This window comes from Hyaena hyaena, unplaced genomic scaffold (assembly GCF_003009895.1).
Source record: "Hyaena hyaena isolate Hyena2069 unplaced genomic scaffold, ASM300989v1 scaffold_329, whole genome shotgun sequence".
Classification (NCBI taxonomy): Eukaryota; Metazoa; Chordata; class Mammalia; order Carnivora; family Hyaenidae; genus Hyaena; species Hyaena hyaena.
The window spans coordinates 593,516-613,352 of record NW_024080960.1 but is presented as its reverse complement, the minus strand read 5'-3'; the positions used below and the strand labels follow the sequence as shown (position 1 = coordinate 613,352).

Genomic DNA, 19,837 nt, shown 5'->3' with positions numbered 1-19,837 from the left:
GAGAGAAAGAGAGAGAGAGAATCTTAAGCAGGCTTCACACTCAGCATAGAGCCCAATCCCACGACCCTGGGATCGTGGGACCTGAGCCAAAATCAAGAGTTGGATGCTCAACCAACTGAGCCACCCAGGCTCCCCCAATTTCTGATGTTTCAAAAGAACATCTTCTAGAAGGAGATGAATCTTTATTAACATTATTTATATAATGGTCTCAAAATCAGTAGCAGTCTTGATAGTGAAACACTTTAAAGAATTTCAGTTGATGTCAGGAACAAAACAGGATGCTCTGTCACCTCATATTTAATGTAGCTCTTATGCATTAGCCAACTCAGTAGATAAGAAAGAAATAAAAGAGACAAATTTTTTTTTAATTTTTTAATGTTTTATTTATTTATTTCTGAGAGAGAGAGAGACAGTGTGAGCAGAGGAGGGTCAGAGAGAGAGGGAGACACAGAATCTGAAACAGGCTCCAGGCTCTGAGCTAGCTATCAACACAGAGCTTGATGAGGTGCTTGAACCCACAAACTGTGAGATCATGACCTGAGCTGAAGTCAGACGCTTAACTGACCCACGCACCCCAAAAAGAGACATATATTGAAAAAGTGAAGAAAATTTTTTTTGTGTGTGTTTAATTTTTTTTTTTTTACAAATAGTTTATTGTCAAATTAGTTTCCACATAACACTCAGTGCTCATCCCCACAAGTGTCCTCCTCCGTGCCCATCCCTCCTCCCCCCCACATCCATCAGTCCTCAGTTTTTGTCAGCATTCAAGAGTCTCTCATGGTTTGCCTCTCTCCCTTTCCCCCACCATTTCCCCCCTTCTCCCCCTTGTTCCTCCGTCAAGTTCCTCCTAATCCTCCTATATGTGCAAACATATGGTATTTGTCCTTCTCTGCCTGACTTATTGAAAAAGTGAAGAAAATTTTAATGTGCTCATGGGGCAAAATTAGGAACTTACATTTTCAGACTATATTTGGCATTAATTCCTATTTCAGCAAAGGCCTGTTGTGTTCACATCAGAAATATAAGCAAATATGTTCTTTAAAAATTTTTTTGAGGTTTAGTTTTGAGAGAGAGAGAGAGACAGAGTGTGAGCAGGGAAGGGGCAAAGAGAGAGGGAGACAGAGAATCTGAAGCAGGCTCCAGGCTCTGAGCTGTCAGCACAAGGCCTGATGCGGGCCTTGAACTCACAAGCCATGAGATAATGACAAAGCTGAAGTCAGATGCTTAACTGAGTGAGCCACCCAGGCGCCCCTGAGCAAATATATTTTTAATTTTTTTTTAAGGATCTAAGAACAAAGGGTTTGTGGAAAAGAAGCTATGTTTCATAATGTTACAAAGGTAGAGATATTTACAAAATGTGAACAAAAAATAGTTTAGTACTAATTGAAAAAAATGTCTGTGATTGTAACACCAAACTAAGTGGTAGAGTGTTCACAAATGTGAAATGGAAATGAATCCATGATTGTTTAATTGTTAAAAATTCTCTCTGAATTTGAGAAAAATAGCTTTATTTGGATTGTTTTCAAGATTAGGGTCTACACCAACTAACTGAAGATTTCGTTGTATTTTGTCAATAGAGAAACAGTTCAATAATCATTTTTTCTTTGTTTTTTTTTCATCTGATTATCTGAGGTCTTTCTCTGTCTTGATGACTTATATTTACTTAGAAAATGGTTAGACATTTTAAAAAATGGTTAGACATAAAATGGGATGATTTAATTGCACATACAAAAGGAATAACTGTGGAACTTTTAAAATATTTTATTCTTAGATCTTATTGGCATCAATGAGCTTTAGGAAACCACTTTTATTATAGTTAAATACTGTAAAGTTTTGGGAAATACAGACATATAGAATAAGTGTTCTATCAGAGAGATTAATAACTAAAACTATACAGACTGAAGAATAGCTGAGAAATAGCCCTGATGTCAATTTTATCATACCTGAAGAAATATTTATAGAAATGTCTATATGCTAACATTACCTACTATCCTTCACATACTAATTTATACCTGACTCTAAACTTAATTTTTGTTTTTATACAGGATACCAACTATTTTCCACAGAAGCAGCACCAGGGAATATAAAATGTTGACATTCTGTTTTCTTCTCAAAACAATCCTTGCTAAAGTTACCGTATTTGGCAATCCCTGTGTTGTAAACGTTCTCAATAAAAGTTGGTTGAGATTATAAAATGTTTAATTTGTTGAAAAAATTTTTCCAATTATCTTAAAATATTTTTTCTTAAGTAAAAAAGCTGTAAATAATGATGTTCCTTAGACCCTGCAGCTTTTGATAGCACAGTTGATCCTTGAACAACATGGGTTTGAACTGCAAGATCCACTAATACATGAACTTTTTCAAAAACTATAGTACAGTGCTATACATGTCTTTTCTCTTATCTTGTTAATAACATTTTCTTTTCTGTAGTTCACTTTATTGTAAGAATACAGCATATAATACATATACAAAATATGTGTTAATCGATTATGTTATTGGTAAGGCATCTGGTCAACAGTAGGCTATTAGTAGTTATGTCTGGGGACAGTCAAAAGTTGTGCTAGGATTCTGATGCATGGGGGGGACCCTCCTAACCCCTGTGTTGTTCAGGGTCAACTATACTGATACACATGCTCTTTTGTTATTTTTATTAAAGGCACTCAGAAGAGAGTTGACTTTTAATGAGCTATTTTAGTTTATCCTATTTGGATTTCATCAGTGACATAGTCACCAACTCTTATAATACCGTAGTGTTCCATAGCTAACTATCGTAGAATGTGAATACTAACTAAAACTACACTGGTTGGAGAAGTTGGCCATAGTCCAATAAGCAAGTTCTGATTTATCTACTGTAAAATAGATATCTGATTACTACAAACATATCAGGAGGTTAGCTTTTTCTACCAGCTAGTAGTGTTCAACTTATCTCAAAATATGTCATTTCACCCTGCAACATCTGAAAGTCAACCAGCGTCATCCACTACCGGAGAGAGAACAGCCTCACTAGTATAGGATCATGAACACCTTTGGAAAACATTTTACATCAAATTAGGGCTTCTTGGACACAGAATTAACCTCAGATGGATGCTGAGATTATCTCCATTCAGGTTCCCCTGGGTTTTTCCCTTCTCACTCTGCTCTTGCATAATCTCCTCCACCACAAAGCAGGCTGGCTGATTAGAGGAGGGTGGCTCTAGAGTAGGGAGGATTAGTAACTCAAGTATCTTGGAGTTTGAATTGTCAAAATAAAAGCAGTTGAGTATCAATTTAAGCAGCAGTTCCTCAGGCCTCTCAGAAATACTGAGAGACTTAGGTTATTTACATTTTTAGGGTTCCCAGGATATAAATAAAAAGGACGAAGAAGAAAAAATACCAAAACATGGTTACAAAAATTATAGGTTGTTTTACAATATTTTATAGTTAACAAATTAATATTTTATATACAAATATATCGGCTACCAAGGGTATAGGATTTTCATTAAATATTAACTGGAAACTACTGAAGCAGTCTAATACTGAACCCAAGTTTAAAGTTGTGTCACTAAAAACATTTTTTTCTTCTTTTGCAAATCCTATCAGTGTATCTCTGTGTATATAACCTTATTTGGTGGTAATATCAAATGTTTTCTTCACATTCCTGGCAGCTCCCAGTAAACATCCTTTCCTTAATCTAACCACCGAGGAACCCAACTGTCTAGGCTTTCTACCTAAAGCCAGAGCTCCTGTCTTCTAAGGCAGTGGGTTTTTAGATAGAGGTGGAGAACCATTTGAGAATCTGATGAAAGCTTTGGACCTAACCCCCCAATACCCACACATACAAATGTACACGTACAACAGAATTAGGCACAATTGGGATCTGTGAGCTAGGGATCCCCTAAAATCCATCCAAATATAACTCTTTCTGAAGGGTTCTCTCCCCAGGATTTGGTTATTTCTTTATAAAGACAGGACTCCGAGGTTGAAGGGTGCCAGAGGCTCTGAAACAACGTGCCGATTTGGTGGTGGTGGAAGGAGGGGTGGGAGGAATACGAACACCAGTACTAACAGGTAAGGCACCACTCAGGAGAGATTGCCGCAGGCGGGACCCGGTGCATCCTTACAGCCAGCCCCTAGGCCACGCCTCCACGTTGCCGGGCAACAGAGTAGCGCCGCGTGCACCTGCGTAGAAGGCCCTTGTTCTCCCTTCCCCACCCCCCCGTCCCCCCGGGCGGTGGAAACCGCTAGGCCTGCGGCAGGCTCGCTTCATTCCTGAAGGAGACTTCGGGTGTCCGTCAGGAAGACGCCGCCGCCGAGCGAAGGAGAGCACCATGCAGGTGGGCACCTAAAGGGGTCCCCTGCTAGACCTAGAGTGAGCACCAACAGGGAGGGAGGCCCACAGCGGTTGGGTTCTAACATTTGTTCGGGTAAGAACTACGTTTTGTGCGCGCCTCCGTCAAGGTTTGAGGGACGTCCGAATTGACTCCCAGGAGAACACCATTTTTCAGCGCTCAAGACTTGTTTGTCTCTGGAAGAAGTGTTCAGAGTTGTTTGGGATTGAATTTCACACTTGAATCCTGGAAATCTTGCTGCTGCGATATTTCTCACTTGAGAAATAGACCAGCAACTTTAGCCCAAGTATAATTCAGTTTGAGTATTCTGCTCCGCTACCTTAAAAAAGAGATCAGAACGGACACCCAGGAGTTGTATCTGTCTTAAGAAAGACCAGCTGTCCCGGGAGTGTCTTCTACCTGATTGCAAAAGCTCTGTTAGACTTCCATTTATCCCTTAGAAGGCTGCTCCTCTATCTAAAGCTTCCTTATTTATCAGAAGACTGTGCCTTTGTTTCTTCTTTTATCAGAGTAAAATTCTCACTTTCTGACTTTCAGAAACAGCTTCTTCCCACCTGCTCCCCCAAATTAAAACCACTGTAATTTGTCATGTTTTACATATTTTATTTTTATTTGCATATACTATATAATTTATTAGAATATTTTGAACATAAATTACACATAGTTTTTAATGGATAGCCCTTTTGTGTTAATAATTAATTGCTAGGAAGAACATTTTATCCAATCTGTAAAAACGTTGTGAATTTGTCTGGATTTATACCTGTTCTTCAAGAAATAAGCCAAAATATAATTGAGTGAAGTTAACAGCACATTAACCTTTGTTCATTTATTCATCAATTTATTCAACAGCCATTTATTCAGTGTTTATGTTTAATTCTCAATTTACTCTAAAAGAGCTTACTATGGGGGAGTAAGAGGGAGACAGATGTAACTACTTGTGGTATGATAAATGCCATAATAGTTGTAACACATGGATTGTGGTACCTATTTCTGTTAGAAAGAAATTTCATAGATAATTTCTAAAACTGGAGGGAAGAATAAATTAAAGAGCATTTACTGTTAAATCCCATTGTAATGAACTCCTAGATCAGTTAAAGAAGAGCAGAAAGGTATACATAAAACCAAAAGAATGTGGTATCATGAATACCAAGACAGACCATTTTAACAAAAAAGGAATGAGAAAGTCTCTCTAATTCTGCTGAAGAGATCAAATACAATGAATACTCATTGAAATGAATGACATGGAGTTTGTAGTTGACATTATCTAGAGCACTTTTAATGAAAGTATTAGAAGCAAAAGCTAACTTTGGAGTGGGCTGAAGAGTTGATGGGAAGTGGGAGTGGTTATGGTTTATATAGACAATAGTTTCAAAAAGTTTAACTATGAAGGAGAAAAGAGAAACTGGTAGGGGATGTCAAGTGCAGAGGGAGTTTTTTTTAATAAGGTGTTGCTGGAATTTCTGATAATAGTGAGCTAGATTATTTGGACCAACTCTTCCGCTGCATACAAGTAAAAATACTGGCTAACATGTAAAACATATTTCCTTAAAAGCATCAAAGAGGTGACATGATAGTAAGAAGCTATGAGACCAAAATTGAAGGGAAATTGGAAAACCAGGTAAATGAATTTCCAGAACTCCAAAACCTCTTTTATCCTGAAGGCATTAGCAGTCTGTGTTTTGGTCCTGGGTGTAATCCACAGGTTGAGAAGGGACCAAATGGATACGATCCACTTAAAGGAAGGAAGACTAATAGTAGGAACAAGAGATAAACTTCATGTTCACAGGAATTCAGCAAAGGTTATTTTGATGCTTAATGGAATATTAATAAATATTAATAAAGAAAAGAAAATACCAGTCCCCAAGAAGTTGTGGCCCCATACAGCTATCACATAGATTACAACCTCATTGAGCAAACCTCATTATGAATATGATATAAATTAGTTATATACATATATACATAAAAATATTTTAGTGTCCATAAATGCCTGGAAGAAATAAAATATCCTCTGTGGAGAAGACATCATTATCTTAGGCCTCAAAGAATTCCCTCAGGTAAGTTCTCAAGGGTAGCAAACTGAAATCAATCAAAAGTAACCAAGCACACAAGAAAATAGGGCACCATGAACATGAACCAACAAAAACAGACCCGTAGAGACTTTTGTTATCAGAATGATCAGAAACAGGTTCTAAAGCAATTATGTTTATTAGTTAAAAAAAATAAAAGACTAGATTGAAATTACCTGGAGGGCGTAGTGAGCTTAAAAATTTGATGAAGACATTTCTATACACTATAATGAATAATCCAAAAGAAAATTAAGAAAGCAATGTCCTGGATATATGCATCAAAAAGAATAGAATGCTTAGGAATACACGTAACCAAGGAGGCAAAAGACTTGTACACTGAAAACTACAAAACATAGCTGAAATTAAAGAACACATAAATAAGTAAAAAAACATTCCTTATTCATGGATTGGAAGACTTAAATTGTTAATATGTCAATATTTCCCAAAACAATCTACAGCTTCAGTGTAATTCCTGCCAAAATTCCAATGACATTTTTGTAAAAATAGAAAAACACATCTTAAAAATTCATATGAAATCTTAGGAGACCCCAAATAGCCAAAACAATCTTTTAAAAGATGAACAAAGTAGGAGGACCCAATGTCTGATTTCAAAATATACTGCAAAGCAGCAGTAATCAAAACCGTGTGGTATTCATAGAAAGACAGACATTCAGACCAATATAATAGAATAGAGAGCCCAGAAAGAAACCCTCATATTTTGGTCAAATGATTTGCAACAATAGTACCAAAACCATTCAAATGAAAGGATAGTCTTTCAACAACTGAAGTTGGGGAAACTGGACATCCGCATGCAAAAGAATGAAGTTGGGCTTCTAGCTCACATTATTAACAAAAATTAACTGAAAAAGGATCAAAGGGTCCAGGGCCGAGGATAAGGGGTGGTCAGGATCAGATAAACAGAAGCAGGATTCAGAGCTGGAGCAGCAAAGAGTTGAAGAGAGGGAAAGAATTTGAAGACATACAGGCAGCAAGGAAGAGTTCCCCAAGGCCTCTAGTACTCCTGGTTGACAACAGAAACAAACCCTTTTGGAGGAAATTTTCAGTTTGACTCAGAAAATACCCACATTTTAAAAGAAGTATGATCTCAAAATAATCACATAAGAAGACTGCTATCAACGTTAAAGGCAAAACCCAACAGATTTAGATTTCTAAGGACTGCATTGCCTGCAATTGCCAAATACAAAAATTCTTGTTATTGAAGAGTTCAAAGAAATAGAAAATGAGATTACAAAGATGAGTTTATGTAGGAAACTATCAAGAATGAACAAACAGCTCAAGTGTCCATTAATAAATAAATGGATAAAGAAGTTGTAGTATGTATATATGTATACACACACAATGGAATATTATTCAGCCATAAAAAATGAAATTTTGCCATTTGCAACAATATGGATGGATCAAGAGAGTATAATGCTAGGTGAAATAAGACAGGGAAACACAAATATCATATGATTTCACTAATATGTGGAACTTAGAGAAACAAATGAACAAAATAAAAAAGAGACAAACCAAAAAACAAGCTTTTAACTAGAGAGAACAAACTGGTGGTTACCAAAGGGAAGGTAGGTAGAGAGTAAATGGGTGCAATAGGTGATGGGGATTAGGAAGACACTTATCATGATGAGGACTGAGTAATATGTAGAACTGTTGAATCACTATATGTACACCTGATTAATATAACACTGTATGTTAACAATACTGGCATTAAAATTTTATTTAAAAAAATTTTTTTAGTGTTCTATTTATTTCTGAGAGAGAGACAGAGACAGAGACAGCATGAGCAGGGGAGGGTCAGAAAGAGAGGGAGACACAGAATCCGAAACAGGCTCCATGCACTGAGCTGGCTGTCAGCACAGAGCCCGATGCGGGGCTCGAACCGATGAACCGTGAGATCATGACCTGAGCTGAAGTCAGATGCTCAACCTACTCAACCACCCAGGTGCCCCTGGCATTAAAATTTTAAGTAAAAAAATGAATAAGTAAATACTTTGATGAAAATACAAAAAAAAAATGAACAGATAAAGGAATAGAAAGAGACTTCTAGAAATGGAAACTATAATTGCTGAAGTAAAAAGCTGAATGGACCTTTTAATTTCTTCGCTGAATACTAAAGTTGTTTCTAAATTTTGCTATTATGAATGCTGCTATGGTCAACATCAGAAGAGGAATTTTTAAAATATCTTATATAGAGAGAGAGCATGTACGAATGGGGGAGAGGGATAGAGGAAGAGAATCTTAAGCAGGCTCCACGCTCAGCATAGAGCACAACATGGGGCTTATTCCCATAACCTGAGGTGAAATCAAGAGTCAGAAACTCAACCGACCGAGCCACCCAGGAACCCCTAGAACTGGAATATTTTTTTACATTTCTAATTATTTTTTAATAAAGATTTCTAGAAGTTAAAAAAGAAACACAAAAGCCCCTGAACGGATAGGTATATTAGTTATCTGTTACAATGTAGCTAAATAGTCCTGAATTTAGCGGCTTAAAACAATAAATATTTATTATCTCATAGTTTCTTGGGGTCAGAAATTTGTGAGTGGCTTAGCAAAGCAGCTCTGGCTCAAAGGCAGAGTGAATGAGTACAACTGAGTCATCAGCTGGGGCTGCAGGATCTGCTTCCAACATGGCTCACTCACATGACTATTGGCAGGGGGCCTCAATTTCCCACCACTTGGACTTTTCAGTAGGGCTTTTTTATGGAATGAATTGTGTCTCTCAAAAATTCCTATGTTGAGACCCTAACCCCAAATGTGATTATATTTGGAAGTAGGATGCTTAAGGAGGTAATTAAGGCTAAATGAAGTCATAAGAGTATGGACTGGTGTCCTTATGACAATCTGAAAGGACTGGTGTCCTTATGAGTAAGGGACACCAGAGCATTCTCTCTCTCTCTCTCTCTCTCATTCTGAATCTTTCTCTGTGCACAGAGGAAAGTTCATGTGAGAATAGAGCAAGAAGGTGGCCCCTTGAGCCACGTTTCTCACTAGAAACCAACCCTATCTGATACCTTGATCTGGGACTTGCATCCTCCAGAACTGTGAGAAAATAAGTTTCTATTTAAGTAACTCAGTCTTATATTCTGTTATGGAAGTCCAAGCAGACTAACACCGGCTGTTTGTCCTCACAACATGGCAGCTTATTTCCCCCAGAGCAAGAGATGAATGTTTAAAATGCTTTAAATGCTGGAGGGGAAAATGTCAAACCAAAATTCTATAGCCAGTGAAACTGTCCATTCAAAAACTGGGGAAAATAGACATTTTCAGATATATGAAAACTGGGAGAATTAGTTGCCAGCAGACCAGAACTATTAAAAGGCTAAAGGATGTTTATTTGGGCTGATGGGAAATGACACCAGAAGGAAAACTAGATCTAAAGGAAGGAGTAAAGAGTACCATAAATGGTAAATATGTAGAAAATACTAATAACTATATTTTCTCACTTAAGTCCCTTAAAAATCATTATAATTCTTTAAGGCAGAAATTGTAACCTTGTACTATGGGTTTTCAAATATATGTAGATGTTAATATATTTAACAGCAGTAAAGCAAAGGGTGGGATAGGGGTAAATGTAACTAGGCAAGGTTCCCATATTTTTTTATTAAAAAATTTTTTAGTGTTTATTTATTTTTGAAAGAGAGAGAGAGAGAGAGAGAGAGAGAGAGAGAGAGATCTTAGGCAGGCTCCAAGCTCTGAGTTGTCAGCACAGAGCCCAATGCAGGGCTCAGACTCATGAACCACAAGATCATGACCTAAGCCAAAGTCAGACGCTTAACCAACTGAACCACCCAGGCACCCCCAAGGTTCCCGTATTTTATGTGAAGTAGTACAATATTAAATATAGGTAGACTAATAAGTTAAAGATACCCAATATAATTTCCAGAGCAATTATTAAAATCATAATGCGAAAGCGTATACCTAAAAAGCCAGTGGCAAACAATGATATTCTAAAAACTACTTAATTAACCAAAAGAAGGCAAGAAAGGAATGGAGAAACAAAAAAGTAAATAAGACTAAACAGGAAAATAGTAGCTCTAAATCCAATATTAATAATTAAATATTAATGGACTAATTACTTCAAATAAAAACCAGAGATTGTCAGATTTAGAAAGCAACACAGAACTATATACGGCTAAAAGAGACACTTTATTATTTTATTTTATTACTTTTTTTTAAGATTTAAATTCCTGTGTAGTCCACATACAGTGTTATATTAGTTTCATGTATACAATATAGTGATTCAACAGTTCCATATATTACTCAGTGGTCATCAAGATTGTACTCTTAATTCCCTTCACCTATTTCACTCATCCCCCCTTCCTACATCCCCCCTGGTAATCATCTGATTGTTCTCTACAGTTAAGAGTAGGTTTTGAACTGGTCTTTCTTTTTTTTTCTTTCTTTCTTTGGTTTGTTTCTTAAATTCCACATAAAAATGAAATCATATGGTATTTGTCTTTCTCTAATGGACTTATTTTATTTTAGCATCTATTTTCTATAGACCATCCATATTGCTGCAAATGGCAAAATTTCATTCTTTTTACAGATAATATTCCTTTCTGTTTGTGCACATATGTACACTACAACTATTGACAGACACTTGGGCTGGTTCCATAGTTTGGCTATTATAAATAATGCTGCAAGAAACATTGGAGTGCATATATCCCTTCAAATTAGTGTTTTCATATTCTTTGGGTTAATACACATTAGTGTGATTACTAGATCATAGAGTGGTTCTTTTTTTTTTAACTGATTTTATTTTTAAATGTTTATTTTTTTCTAAATAGTTTATTGTCAAGTTGGTTTCCATATAACACCCAGTGCTCATCCCAACAAGTGCCCTCCCCCATGCCCATCTCCCCTCTTACCACCTCCCCAACCCTCATCAGCCCTCAGTTTGTTCTCAGCATTCAAGAGTCTCTCATGGTTTGCCTCCCTCCCTCTCCCCAACTCTTTTCCCCTTTCTTGTCCCTCATGGTCTTCCATTAGCTTCCTCCTAATCCATCTATATGTGCAAACATATAGTATCTGTCCTCCTCTGCCTGACTTACTTCACTCAGCATAACACCCTCAAGGTCCATCCATGTTGCTACACATGGCCAGATTTCATTCTTTCTCATTGCTATGTTGTATTCCATTGTATAAATATACCACATCTTCTTGATCCATTTGTCAGTTGATGGACACTTATGTTCTTTCCATGTTTTGGCTGTTGTTGAGAGTGCTGCTATGAACATTGGGGTACATGTGCCCCTATGCATCAGCACTCCTGTATCCCTTGGATAAATTCCTAGCAGTGCTATTGCTGGGTCATAGGGGAGTTCTAGTGTTAATTTTTTGAGGAACCTCCATACTGTTTTCCAGAGGGGTTGCACCAGTTTACATTCCCACCAACAATGTAGGAGGGTGCCCGTTTCTCCACATCCTCGCCAGCATCTAGAGTCTCCTGATTTGTTCATTTTAGCCACTCTGTCCAGCTTGAGGTGGTATCTCAATGTGGTTTTGATTTGTATTTCCTTGATGATGAGTGAGTGACGCTAAGCATCGTTTCATGTGTCTGCTGCCCATCTGGATGTCCTGTTTGGACAAGTGTCTGTTCATGTCTTCTGCCCATTTCTTCACTGAATTATTTGTTTTTCAGGTGTGGCATTTGGTGAGTTCCTTATAGATTTTGGATACTAGCTCTTTATCTGATATGTCATTTGCAACTATCTTTTCCCATTCTGTCAGTTGCCTATTAGTTTTATTGATTGTTTCCTTTGCCGTGCAGAAGCTTTTTATCTTGATGAGGTCCCAATAGTTCACTTTTGCTCTTGATTCCCTTGCCTTTGGGTATGTGTCAAGTAAGAAATTGCTGCAGTTGAGGTCAGGAGGTTGCCTGCTTTCTCCTCTAGGGTTTTGATGTTTCCTGTCTCACATTCAGGTTCTTTATACATTTTGAGTTTATTTTTGTGTATGGTGTCAGAAGGTGGTCTAGTTTCATTCTTCTGCATGTTGCTGCCCAGTTCTCCCAACACCATCTGTTAAAGAGGCTGTCTTTTTTCCATTGTGTTCTTTGTAGGATTCATGCTCTCTGGTAACTTGTGTTCCTTGCAACATTTCCCTCATAGAGTCCCCCTTAGGATCTCTTATAGGGTTGGTTTAGTGGTGACAAATTCTTTCAATTTTTGTTCATTTGGGAAGACTTTTATCTCTCCTTCTATTCTGAATGACAAGCTTGCTGGATAGAAGATTCTTGGCTGCATATGTTTTCTGTTAATCACATTGAAGATTTCCTGCCCTGCCTTTCTGACCTGCCAAGTTTCAGTAGATAGGTCTGTCACCACTCTGATAGGTTTCTCTTTGTATGTTAGGGCCCTTTTATTCCTAGCTGCTTTCAATATTCTCTCTTTGTCCTTATATTTTGCCAGTTTCACTATAATATGTTGTGCAGAAGATTGATTCAAGTTATGTCTGAGGAGAGTTCTCTGTGCCTCTTGGATTTCAATGTCTGCTTCCTTCCCCATATTGGGGAAGTTCTCTGCTATAAAATGTTCAAGGACTCTTTCAGCGCCTTTCCCTGTTTCTTCTTCTTCTGGAATTCCTATGATACGGATATTATTCCATTTGATTGTATCACTCAGTTCTTGAACTCTCCTTTTGTGCTCCTGGATCAGTTTATCTCTCTTTATTGCAGCTTCCTCTTTTTCTATCATTGTGTCTTCTAATTCACCTATTCTCTTCTCTGCCTCTTCAATTCATGCATTGGATGCCTCCATTTTATTATGCATCTCATTTATAGTATTTTTTAATTCATCACAACCATTTTAAAGCTCCCTAGTCTTTGTAGCAATAGTTTCTGATGTCTTCCATGCCTTTTTCAAGCCCAGCGATTAATTTTATGACTATTGTTCTAAATTCTTGCTCAGTTATGTTGCTTATATCTATTTTGAGCAGCTCTTTAACTGTCATTTCTTCCTGGAATTTCTTTAGAGGAGAGTTCTTCTATTTCATCATTTTGGCTAGCTTTCTGTCTCTTGTCAGTTTTAAAGGCTTGTTATGCACTCTGCACCTGCGTGTACTGCTATGTTAAAGAAGGCTTATTGACTGTCCAGGGCCTGTCCATTCAGGAAGTGTTCTTTGAATGGTGTCTCATGGCCTCTCTTGTTGAGACTTTGGTTATTTTACTTCCCTACTCATAGTGGTATTTGGGACTCTCCACCATATGTACTTTGGCTTGTTTCTTGAGGTAACTCTGGAAAAGAAAACAGACAAACACACAGGGAACAAAGGCACAGAAACACACTGACAAATCCAACAAACACTGAAACCAAAAGGGAAAAAGAAAAAGAGAGAAGAAAAAAAAAGAAGGAAGGAAAAAAAAGAAAGAGGAAAAACAAATAATAAAAAGAAAAGGAGAAAAGGAAAGAAAAAAGAAAAAAACCCAAAAGACAAAGGACAATCTAAAAGCATAAAACCAGAATTCCCAGCTACAAATAAAGAGCAGGGTGTATACATTGCTGATGGAAGAAAATATATAAAGAGAGAAATGACAGGGTGGGGAGGAAGTGAAACTGGACAATGACCAGGCAGAGAGACTAAGAGGGTTAATTCAGAGAGAGAAAAAGGAGAATATGGTAAGAGGTGAGGAGAAAGAAATGAAGATAATGATACCCAGAGAAACTATATAGTCTGATTACTCCAGAGAGAGATATATAGAAAGGTAGCGGTGGAGGGGTAGAATATAAATATAGAGAATGGATTTAATGTGTCACATTTAATGTGACTGTTTAAGCAAACCAATGACCAGAGTGCCCAGGCTGGCAGAGGGGAGGGATATGAATGAGACAAGGTAAAATATATCTGAATAGAAAGAATTGATCTAGAATTAATCACAGTAGTGCATCCATGTTGGCCTTGCCCCAGGCTCTGGTAAAAAAAAAAAAAAGTAGTCCTCTAGAGTGGATGGGCATGGTTTGGTGTTGGTAGGTCTTAGCCTCCACTGTGGTCCAGCAGGCAGTTCCCTGAGGCCCCATCTTGGTGGTTGTGGGGGAAAAAATGGCAGCGCCCATCTCTTCTTGAACCAGGCGTTGCAAATCACTCTTTTGGGTCCAATTTCCTTGTGTGTTCTATGTCCCAAGCCCTGCCTCATTTCCAGGTCCCAGTCCGCACTTTATTGATACCACCTGAAACACAGTCCCGCAGGTTGCTGCTTCCCGACCCCTGTCTGGGTAGAGCTCGGGAGTGGCAGCACAGCCTTGGGTCAGCCACCTCTGTGTTGCTGGAGGTTGAGCTGGAAGGGCAGCAGTGCAGCCTCAGGTGGGCTGCCTTCCTGAAGCCACTGGGGATGGAGCTGGGAGAGCAGCAGAGCAGTTTCTCCTGGCGCCGATTGGGGGCATCCAGTTCAAGGTCAGCACCCCAGCTAGAACTAAGAACACTCTTCAAGGTCAGCACCCCAGCTAGAACTAAGAACACTCTCCGTTGGAACTAAGGTTTTTCTCTTCTCCAGGGACAGTTCTATGAGCAGTTTAAAGCTGCTCTTTCTTTTCCCCTCGCCTCTCCCTCTGTGACCCCCGGTCCAGCCCACTTTTATCTTCTCTGGTTCGCACTCACATACTTATGAGGTTGCCTTCCCGGTGTACTCTGTCTCTTTCTCTTCCCAAACTCCTGCAGCTCAGTGTCCTATGGCTTCAGGCCTTCTCTGTTTGAGAGATGGATGCAAGCGAAATGCATGGAGCTCCCTACCTCTCCACCATCTTGCCTCCTTCCCATCATAGAGTAGTTCTTGAGGAACATCCACACTGTCTTCCACAGTGGGGGCACCAATTTACATTCCTACTAACAAAGTGCAAGTGTTCCCTCTCCTCCCCATCCTTGCCAACACTTCTTATTTCTTGTCTTTTTGATAATAGCCATTCTGACAAGTGTGGATTATGTTTCACTGTGGTTTTTATTTGCACTTCCCTGATAATGAGTGATGTTGAGCATCTTTTCATGCGGCTGTTGGCCATCTGTATATCTTCTGTGGAGAAGTGTTTGTTTATGTCTTCTGTCCATTTTTTAATTGGATATTGTTGGCTTTTTGGTGTTAAGTTATATAAGTTCTTTATAATTTTGGATATTAACACTTTTTTGGATATGTCATTTGCAAATATCTTCTCCCATTCAGTACCTTGTTGTTGTTTTTTTGTTGGTGTTTCCTTTGGTACACAAAAGCCTTTTATTTTGATGTAGTCCCAATTGTCTATTTTTGCATTTGTTTCCCTTGCCTCAGGAGACTTATCTAGAAAGATGTTGCTATGGCCAGTGTCAGAGAAATTACTGCCTGTCCTGTATTATAGGATTTTTATGGATTCAGGTCTCACATTAAGGTACTTCATCCATTTTGAGTTTATTTTTATGTATGGTGTAAGAAAACGGCCTAGTTTCATTCTTTTACATGTTGTCTACTTTCCTGGCACCATTTGTTGAAGAGACTATCTTTTTCTCATTGCATATTCTTGCCTCCTTTGTCAATGATTAATTGACCATATAATTGGTGGGTTTATTCCTGGACTTGCTGTTCTGTTGCAGCAAGTGTCTATTTTTATGCCAGTGCCTTACTGTTTTGATTACTACAGCTGTGTAATGTAACTTGACGTCTATAAGTGTGATACCTCCAGTTTTGTTTTTCTTCTTCAAGATTATTTTGGCTATTCAAGGTCTGTTGTTGTGCCATACAAATTTTAGGATTTTTTTGTTCTAGCTCTGTGAAAAATGTTATTGGTATTTTGATAGAGATTGCATTAAATCTGTTGATTGCTTTGAGTAGTGTAGACCCTTTAACAATGTTTGATTTTCCAACTCATGATCATGGAACATCCTCCCATTTCTTTGTGTTGTCTTAAGAGAGACACAGTTTAAATACAAAAAGCAAAATACATAAAGCAAAAACTAACAGAATTCAAGGGATAAATAGACATATCCAGAATCATAATGTAAGATTTAAAAACCCCTCCTCTTAGTAATTGATATTAAAAATAGATATAAAATTTGCTAACAAATTAGAAGACTTGAACAAGCCTTTCAATCATCCATTGATTTATAGAGAAATATACCTATCAGTGGCAGAATGCACACTTTTTTCAAGATACATCATATACTGGGTCATTAAACAAGTCAATCTATCAGTGGCAGAATGCACACTTTTTTCAAGATACATCATATACTGGGTCATTAAACAAGTCAATGCATGTCAAAAGATCAAAATCTTAACAAAGTATGTTCTCTAATCAAAGAGTATTAAATTAGAAATTATTAATAAGATACCTAGAAAACTTCAAATTATTGGAAAACTAACAGCATTCTCCCAAATTACTAAGATGTCAGTAAAAAAAAAATCACAAAAGATATTGGAAATATTTTTAATTGAGTAATAATAATGGTACAGCAAACCAAAATTTGTACAGTGCTGCTAAAAAATTGTTAAAAGGGAAATATATATGGCTGTAAGTGATTATATTAGGGAAGAAAGATTCATAGTCAATAATATAGCTTCTACCTTAAAGTAGAAAAAAAGAGCAAAATACAATAGAGAGGACCCTCACTTAAAATGTTTGTATTACCTGTCAAGAGTTTCAACAGTTTCCCTTTTTTGTTTCTAGTATTGGTTATTTGGCCTTCTCACTTTTTTTTTTTATCAGTCTTTAAGTGTTTATCAATTTCATTAATCTTCTCTAAGAACCGATTTTTGGCCTTGTTAATCCTATTATATATTAATTTTTCAGTACATCAATTTCTACTTTCATTTTTTCAAATCTTTGGTTTATTTTGATTTTCTTTTTCCAACTTCTTTGGTTGAATGTTTATATCTTAATTTTTAAACTTTTTATATTATAAAATAGCAAGTTAAGGATATAAAATTTATTTTATGAACTGCTTTAGTTGCTGCCCACATATTTTTGATATGTGTCTTTATTTTAATCATTCAATTCCTAATGGTTTTAAATTTCCATTGTGTTTTTTTTTCTCTGACCCATGAGTTATTTAGAAAGCATTTTCTCAATTCCAAATATACAATCTCCTAGTTATCACTTACTTATTGATTTATGGTTCTGGTCACTGTGCTAAAGTCTGTGAGCCTTTATTCAATTTCTCAGCTTCTTGGCCTCTTCCAGAATTAGTAGTTGATCCAAGGGGAGTGGCTTCAAACATATTACTCCTCTCTAGGTCTCTTTCTCATCTAAGGTCTTCTCCTGATAATTCTTGTCACTGCCTTGTTGAGTCTCTAGTGCTTTCAAATTGATTTTCATCAATTTTGTCCAGTTTTACTAGATGTTCTCAGAAAAAGGCTTGATTCAAATTATCTAGTCTACCATTACCAAGTGCAGAACTCCTACTGATGCTGATATTTTATTGTTATGAGAGATATAAAGAATAGGGATTGAAGATCTCATGGATAGAGTGACCAGTCATAGACAAAGTGAGGATAGAAAAACAAAATTTTGGCCAAAGAATAGAATGAAGAAGAGAAATAGGATGATATTTTTATGCTATTTATTATTGTATAACAAGCTATCACTAACTTGGTATCTTAAAACAACACATTTACTGTCTCAGAGTTTTTATGGGTCAAGGATCCAAGCATTGCTTAGCTGGGCCTTCTTCTCCAGAGTCTCCTACAAGGTTGCAATGAAAGTGTCAGCCAAATCTGTGGTCTTATTTATTTATTTGTTTGTTTGTTTATGTTTATTTATTTTTGAGAGAGAGAGAGACATAATGTGAGTGAGGGAGGGGCAGAGAGAGATGGAGACACAGAATCTGAAGTAGGCTCCAGGCTCTGAGCTGTCAGCACAGAGCCTGACATGCTGGGCTCAAACTCAGAACCTTGAGATCATGACCTGAGTGGCTCCAAAGTTGGATGCTTAACTGACTGAGTCACCCAGGTGCCCCCCTGGGGTCTCATTTAAAGGTACAACAGAGGAAGTCCCATTTCTAGGTTTACTTCTATGCTATTTGGCAGAATTCAGTTCTCTGGGGGCTATTTGATAAGGACCTCAATTTCTAGCTGATTGGTGGTTACATTTTCCTTGTCACATAGTTTTCTCCATAAGGCACCTCCCAATATAGCAGCTTGCTTTATCATAACTAACCAGTGTGAAGAGTGTTGCCCAGATGGAAGTTATAATATTATGGAAAATAATGATATAAATTACATTCCTTCATCTTTGCCATGTTCTATTGGTTAGAAACATGTCACAGTTCCCACCCATCGTCAGGGAGAGGAAGTTGTGCAGAGATGTGAACACTAGAATGTGGAGATCATTCAAGGTCACCAAATACTTTGTCACAGTATTTTCTCATATATATAATTAAATTCTCCCTTCCTCTGGAAATATCATGGAAAATGGACAGCAAACTAGAAAGAAAAGCATTAATATATTACAACTTCTAGAAAAGCAGCAAATAAAATATCAAAGCCTAAGCAAACAGGACAACAAGGTTAACTTTCATAGAAAGAAACTATTTTTTTTTATTATTTATTTTTGAAAGCAAGAGAAACAGAGCACAAGTAGGAGAGGGCCGAGAGAGGAAAACACAGAATCCGAAGCAGGCTCCAGGCTCTAAGCCTGGACAGAAATTAAACTATGGAAAAATTCCTAGCTTCTTCTAACATTTGACCTGGAAGTAAGAGTCCCTTGAAGCTAATTGGCTGAAAAGTAAAGCATGTTCATTGAGAGGTATTAAATGCCTATGTAGAAAAACAAAACAGTAGTTTTGCATGATGTTAATTGGTTTTGCCTAATATAGTCATCAGAGAATTTTCCATGGTTTATGAAAAGTTTACTTCATTAATATTTGATATATGAGTTCCAAATTGATCTTTATTAAACATCTCAGGGTAACTTTGAGGGTAGAGGATGTATCTTATTTATCAAAGTATGTAGTACCACTAGCGCTGGGAAGTGAGGAAAAAGTAGGCCACTTTGTTCTATACTTTGAAACTAATTATCCAGTTATCTGTAGAGTTCATGAACAATTGCATCGTCGAAAATGTTATATATTAATTTCACATATACATATTTAAATGCACAACTATGTTAATAGATTTTCTGTTTTTTTAATAGGATCCAAATGAAGATACAGAATGGAATGAAATTTTAAGAGACTTTGGCATTCTTCCTCCAAAAGAAGAGCCAAAAGATGAAATTGAAGAAATGGTTTTGCGTTTACAAGAAGAAGCAATGGGTATAGTTGTGCATTTAGTGGACTGGATCATGATAGTGAAAGTGTATTTCGTAAACTAAGAGAGAGAGAGGATATTAGAAATCCCACCCATACTTTTGAAATTAGGGTACTGACACCTAAACTTTTTAAACTTTTTTTCAATGTTTGTTTATTTTTTGAGAGACGGACAGTGAGCAAGGGGAGGGGCAAAGAGAGAGGGAGATATAGAATCCAAAG

General features: G+C 37.2%; 2 protein-coding genes across 2 annotated transcripts in view; both read left to right on the top strand.

Annotated features, from left to right (window-relative positions):
• Positions 1-2,199, top strand: part of NMU (neuromedin U) — a 31,696-nt gene extending 29,497 nt beyond the window's left edge. Inside the window, exon 10 of the mRNA XM_039249044.1 lies at positions 2,046-2,199. The gene's annotated coding sequence lies outside the window, so the exon portion shown is untranslated. The remainder of the gene's footprint in view (positions 1-2,045) is intronic.
• Positions 2,200-4,194: 1,995 nt separating this feature from the next.
• PDCL2 (phosducin like 2) overlaps positions 4,195-19,837 on the top strand; it is a 36,935-nt gene continuing 21,292 nt past the window's right edge. The window contains exons 1-2 of the mRNA XM_039249052.1: positions 4,195-4,313; positions 19,501-19,621. Coding sequence (XP_039104983.1) covers positions 4,308-4,313; positions 19,501-19,621 — 127 coding nt within the window. The 5' untranslated portion in view covers positions 4,195-4,307. The remainder of the gene's footprint in view (positions 4,314-19,500; positions 19,622-19,837) is intronic.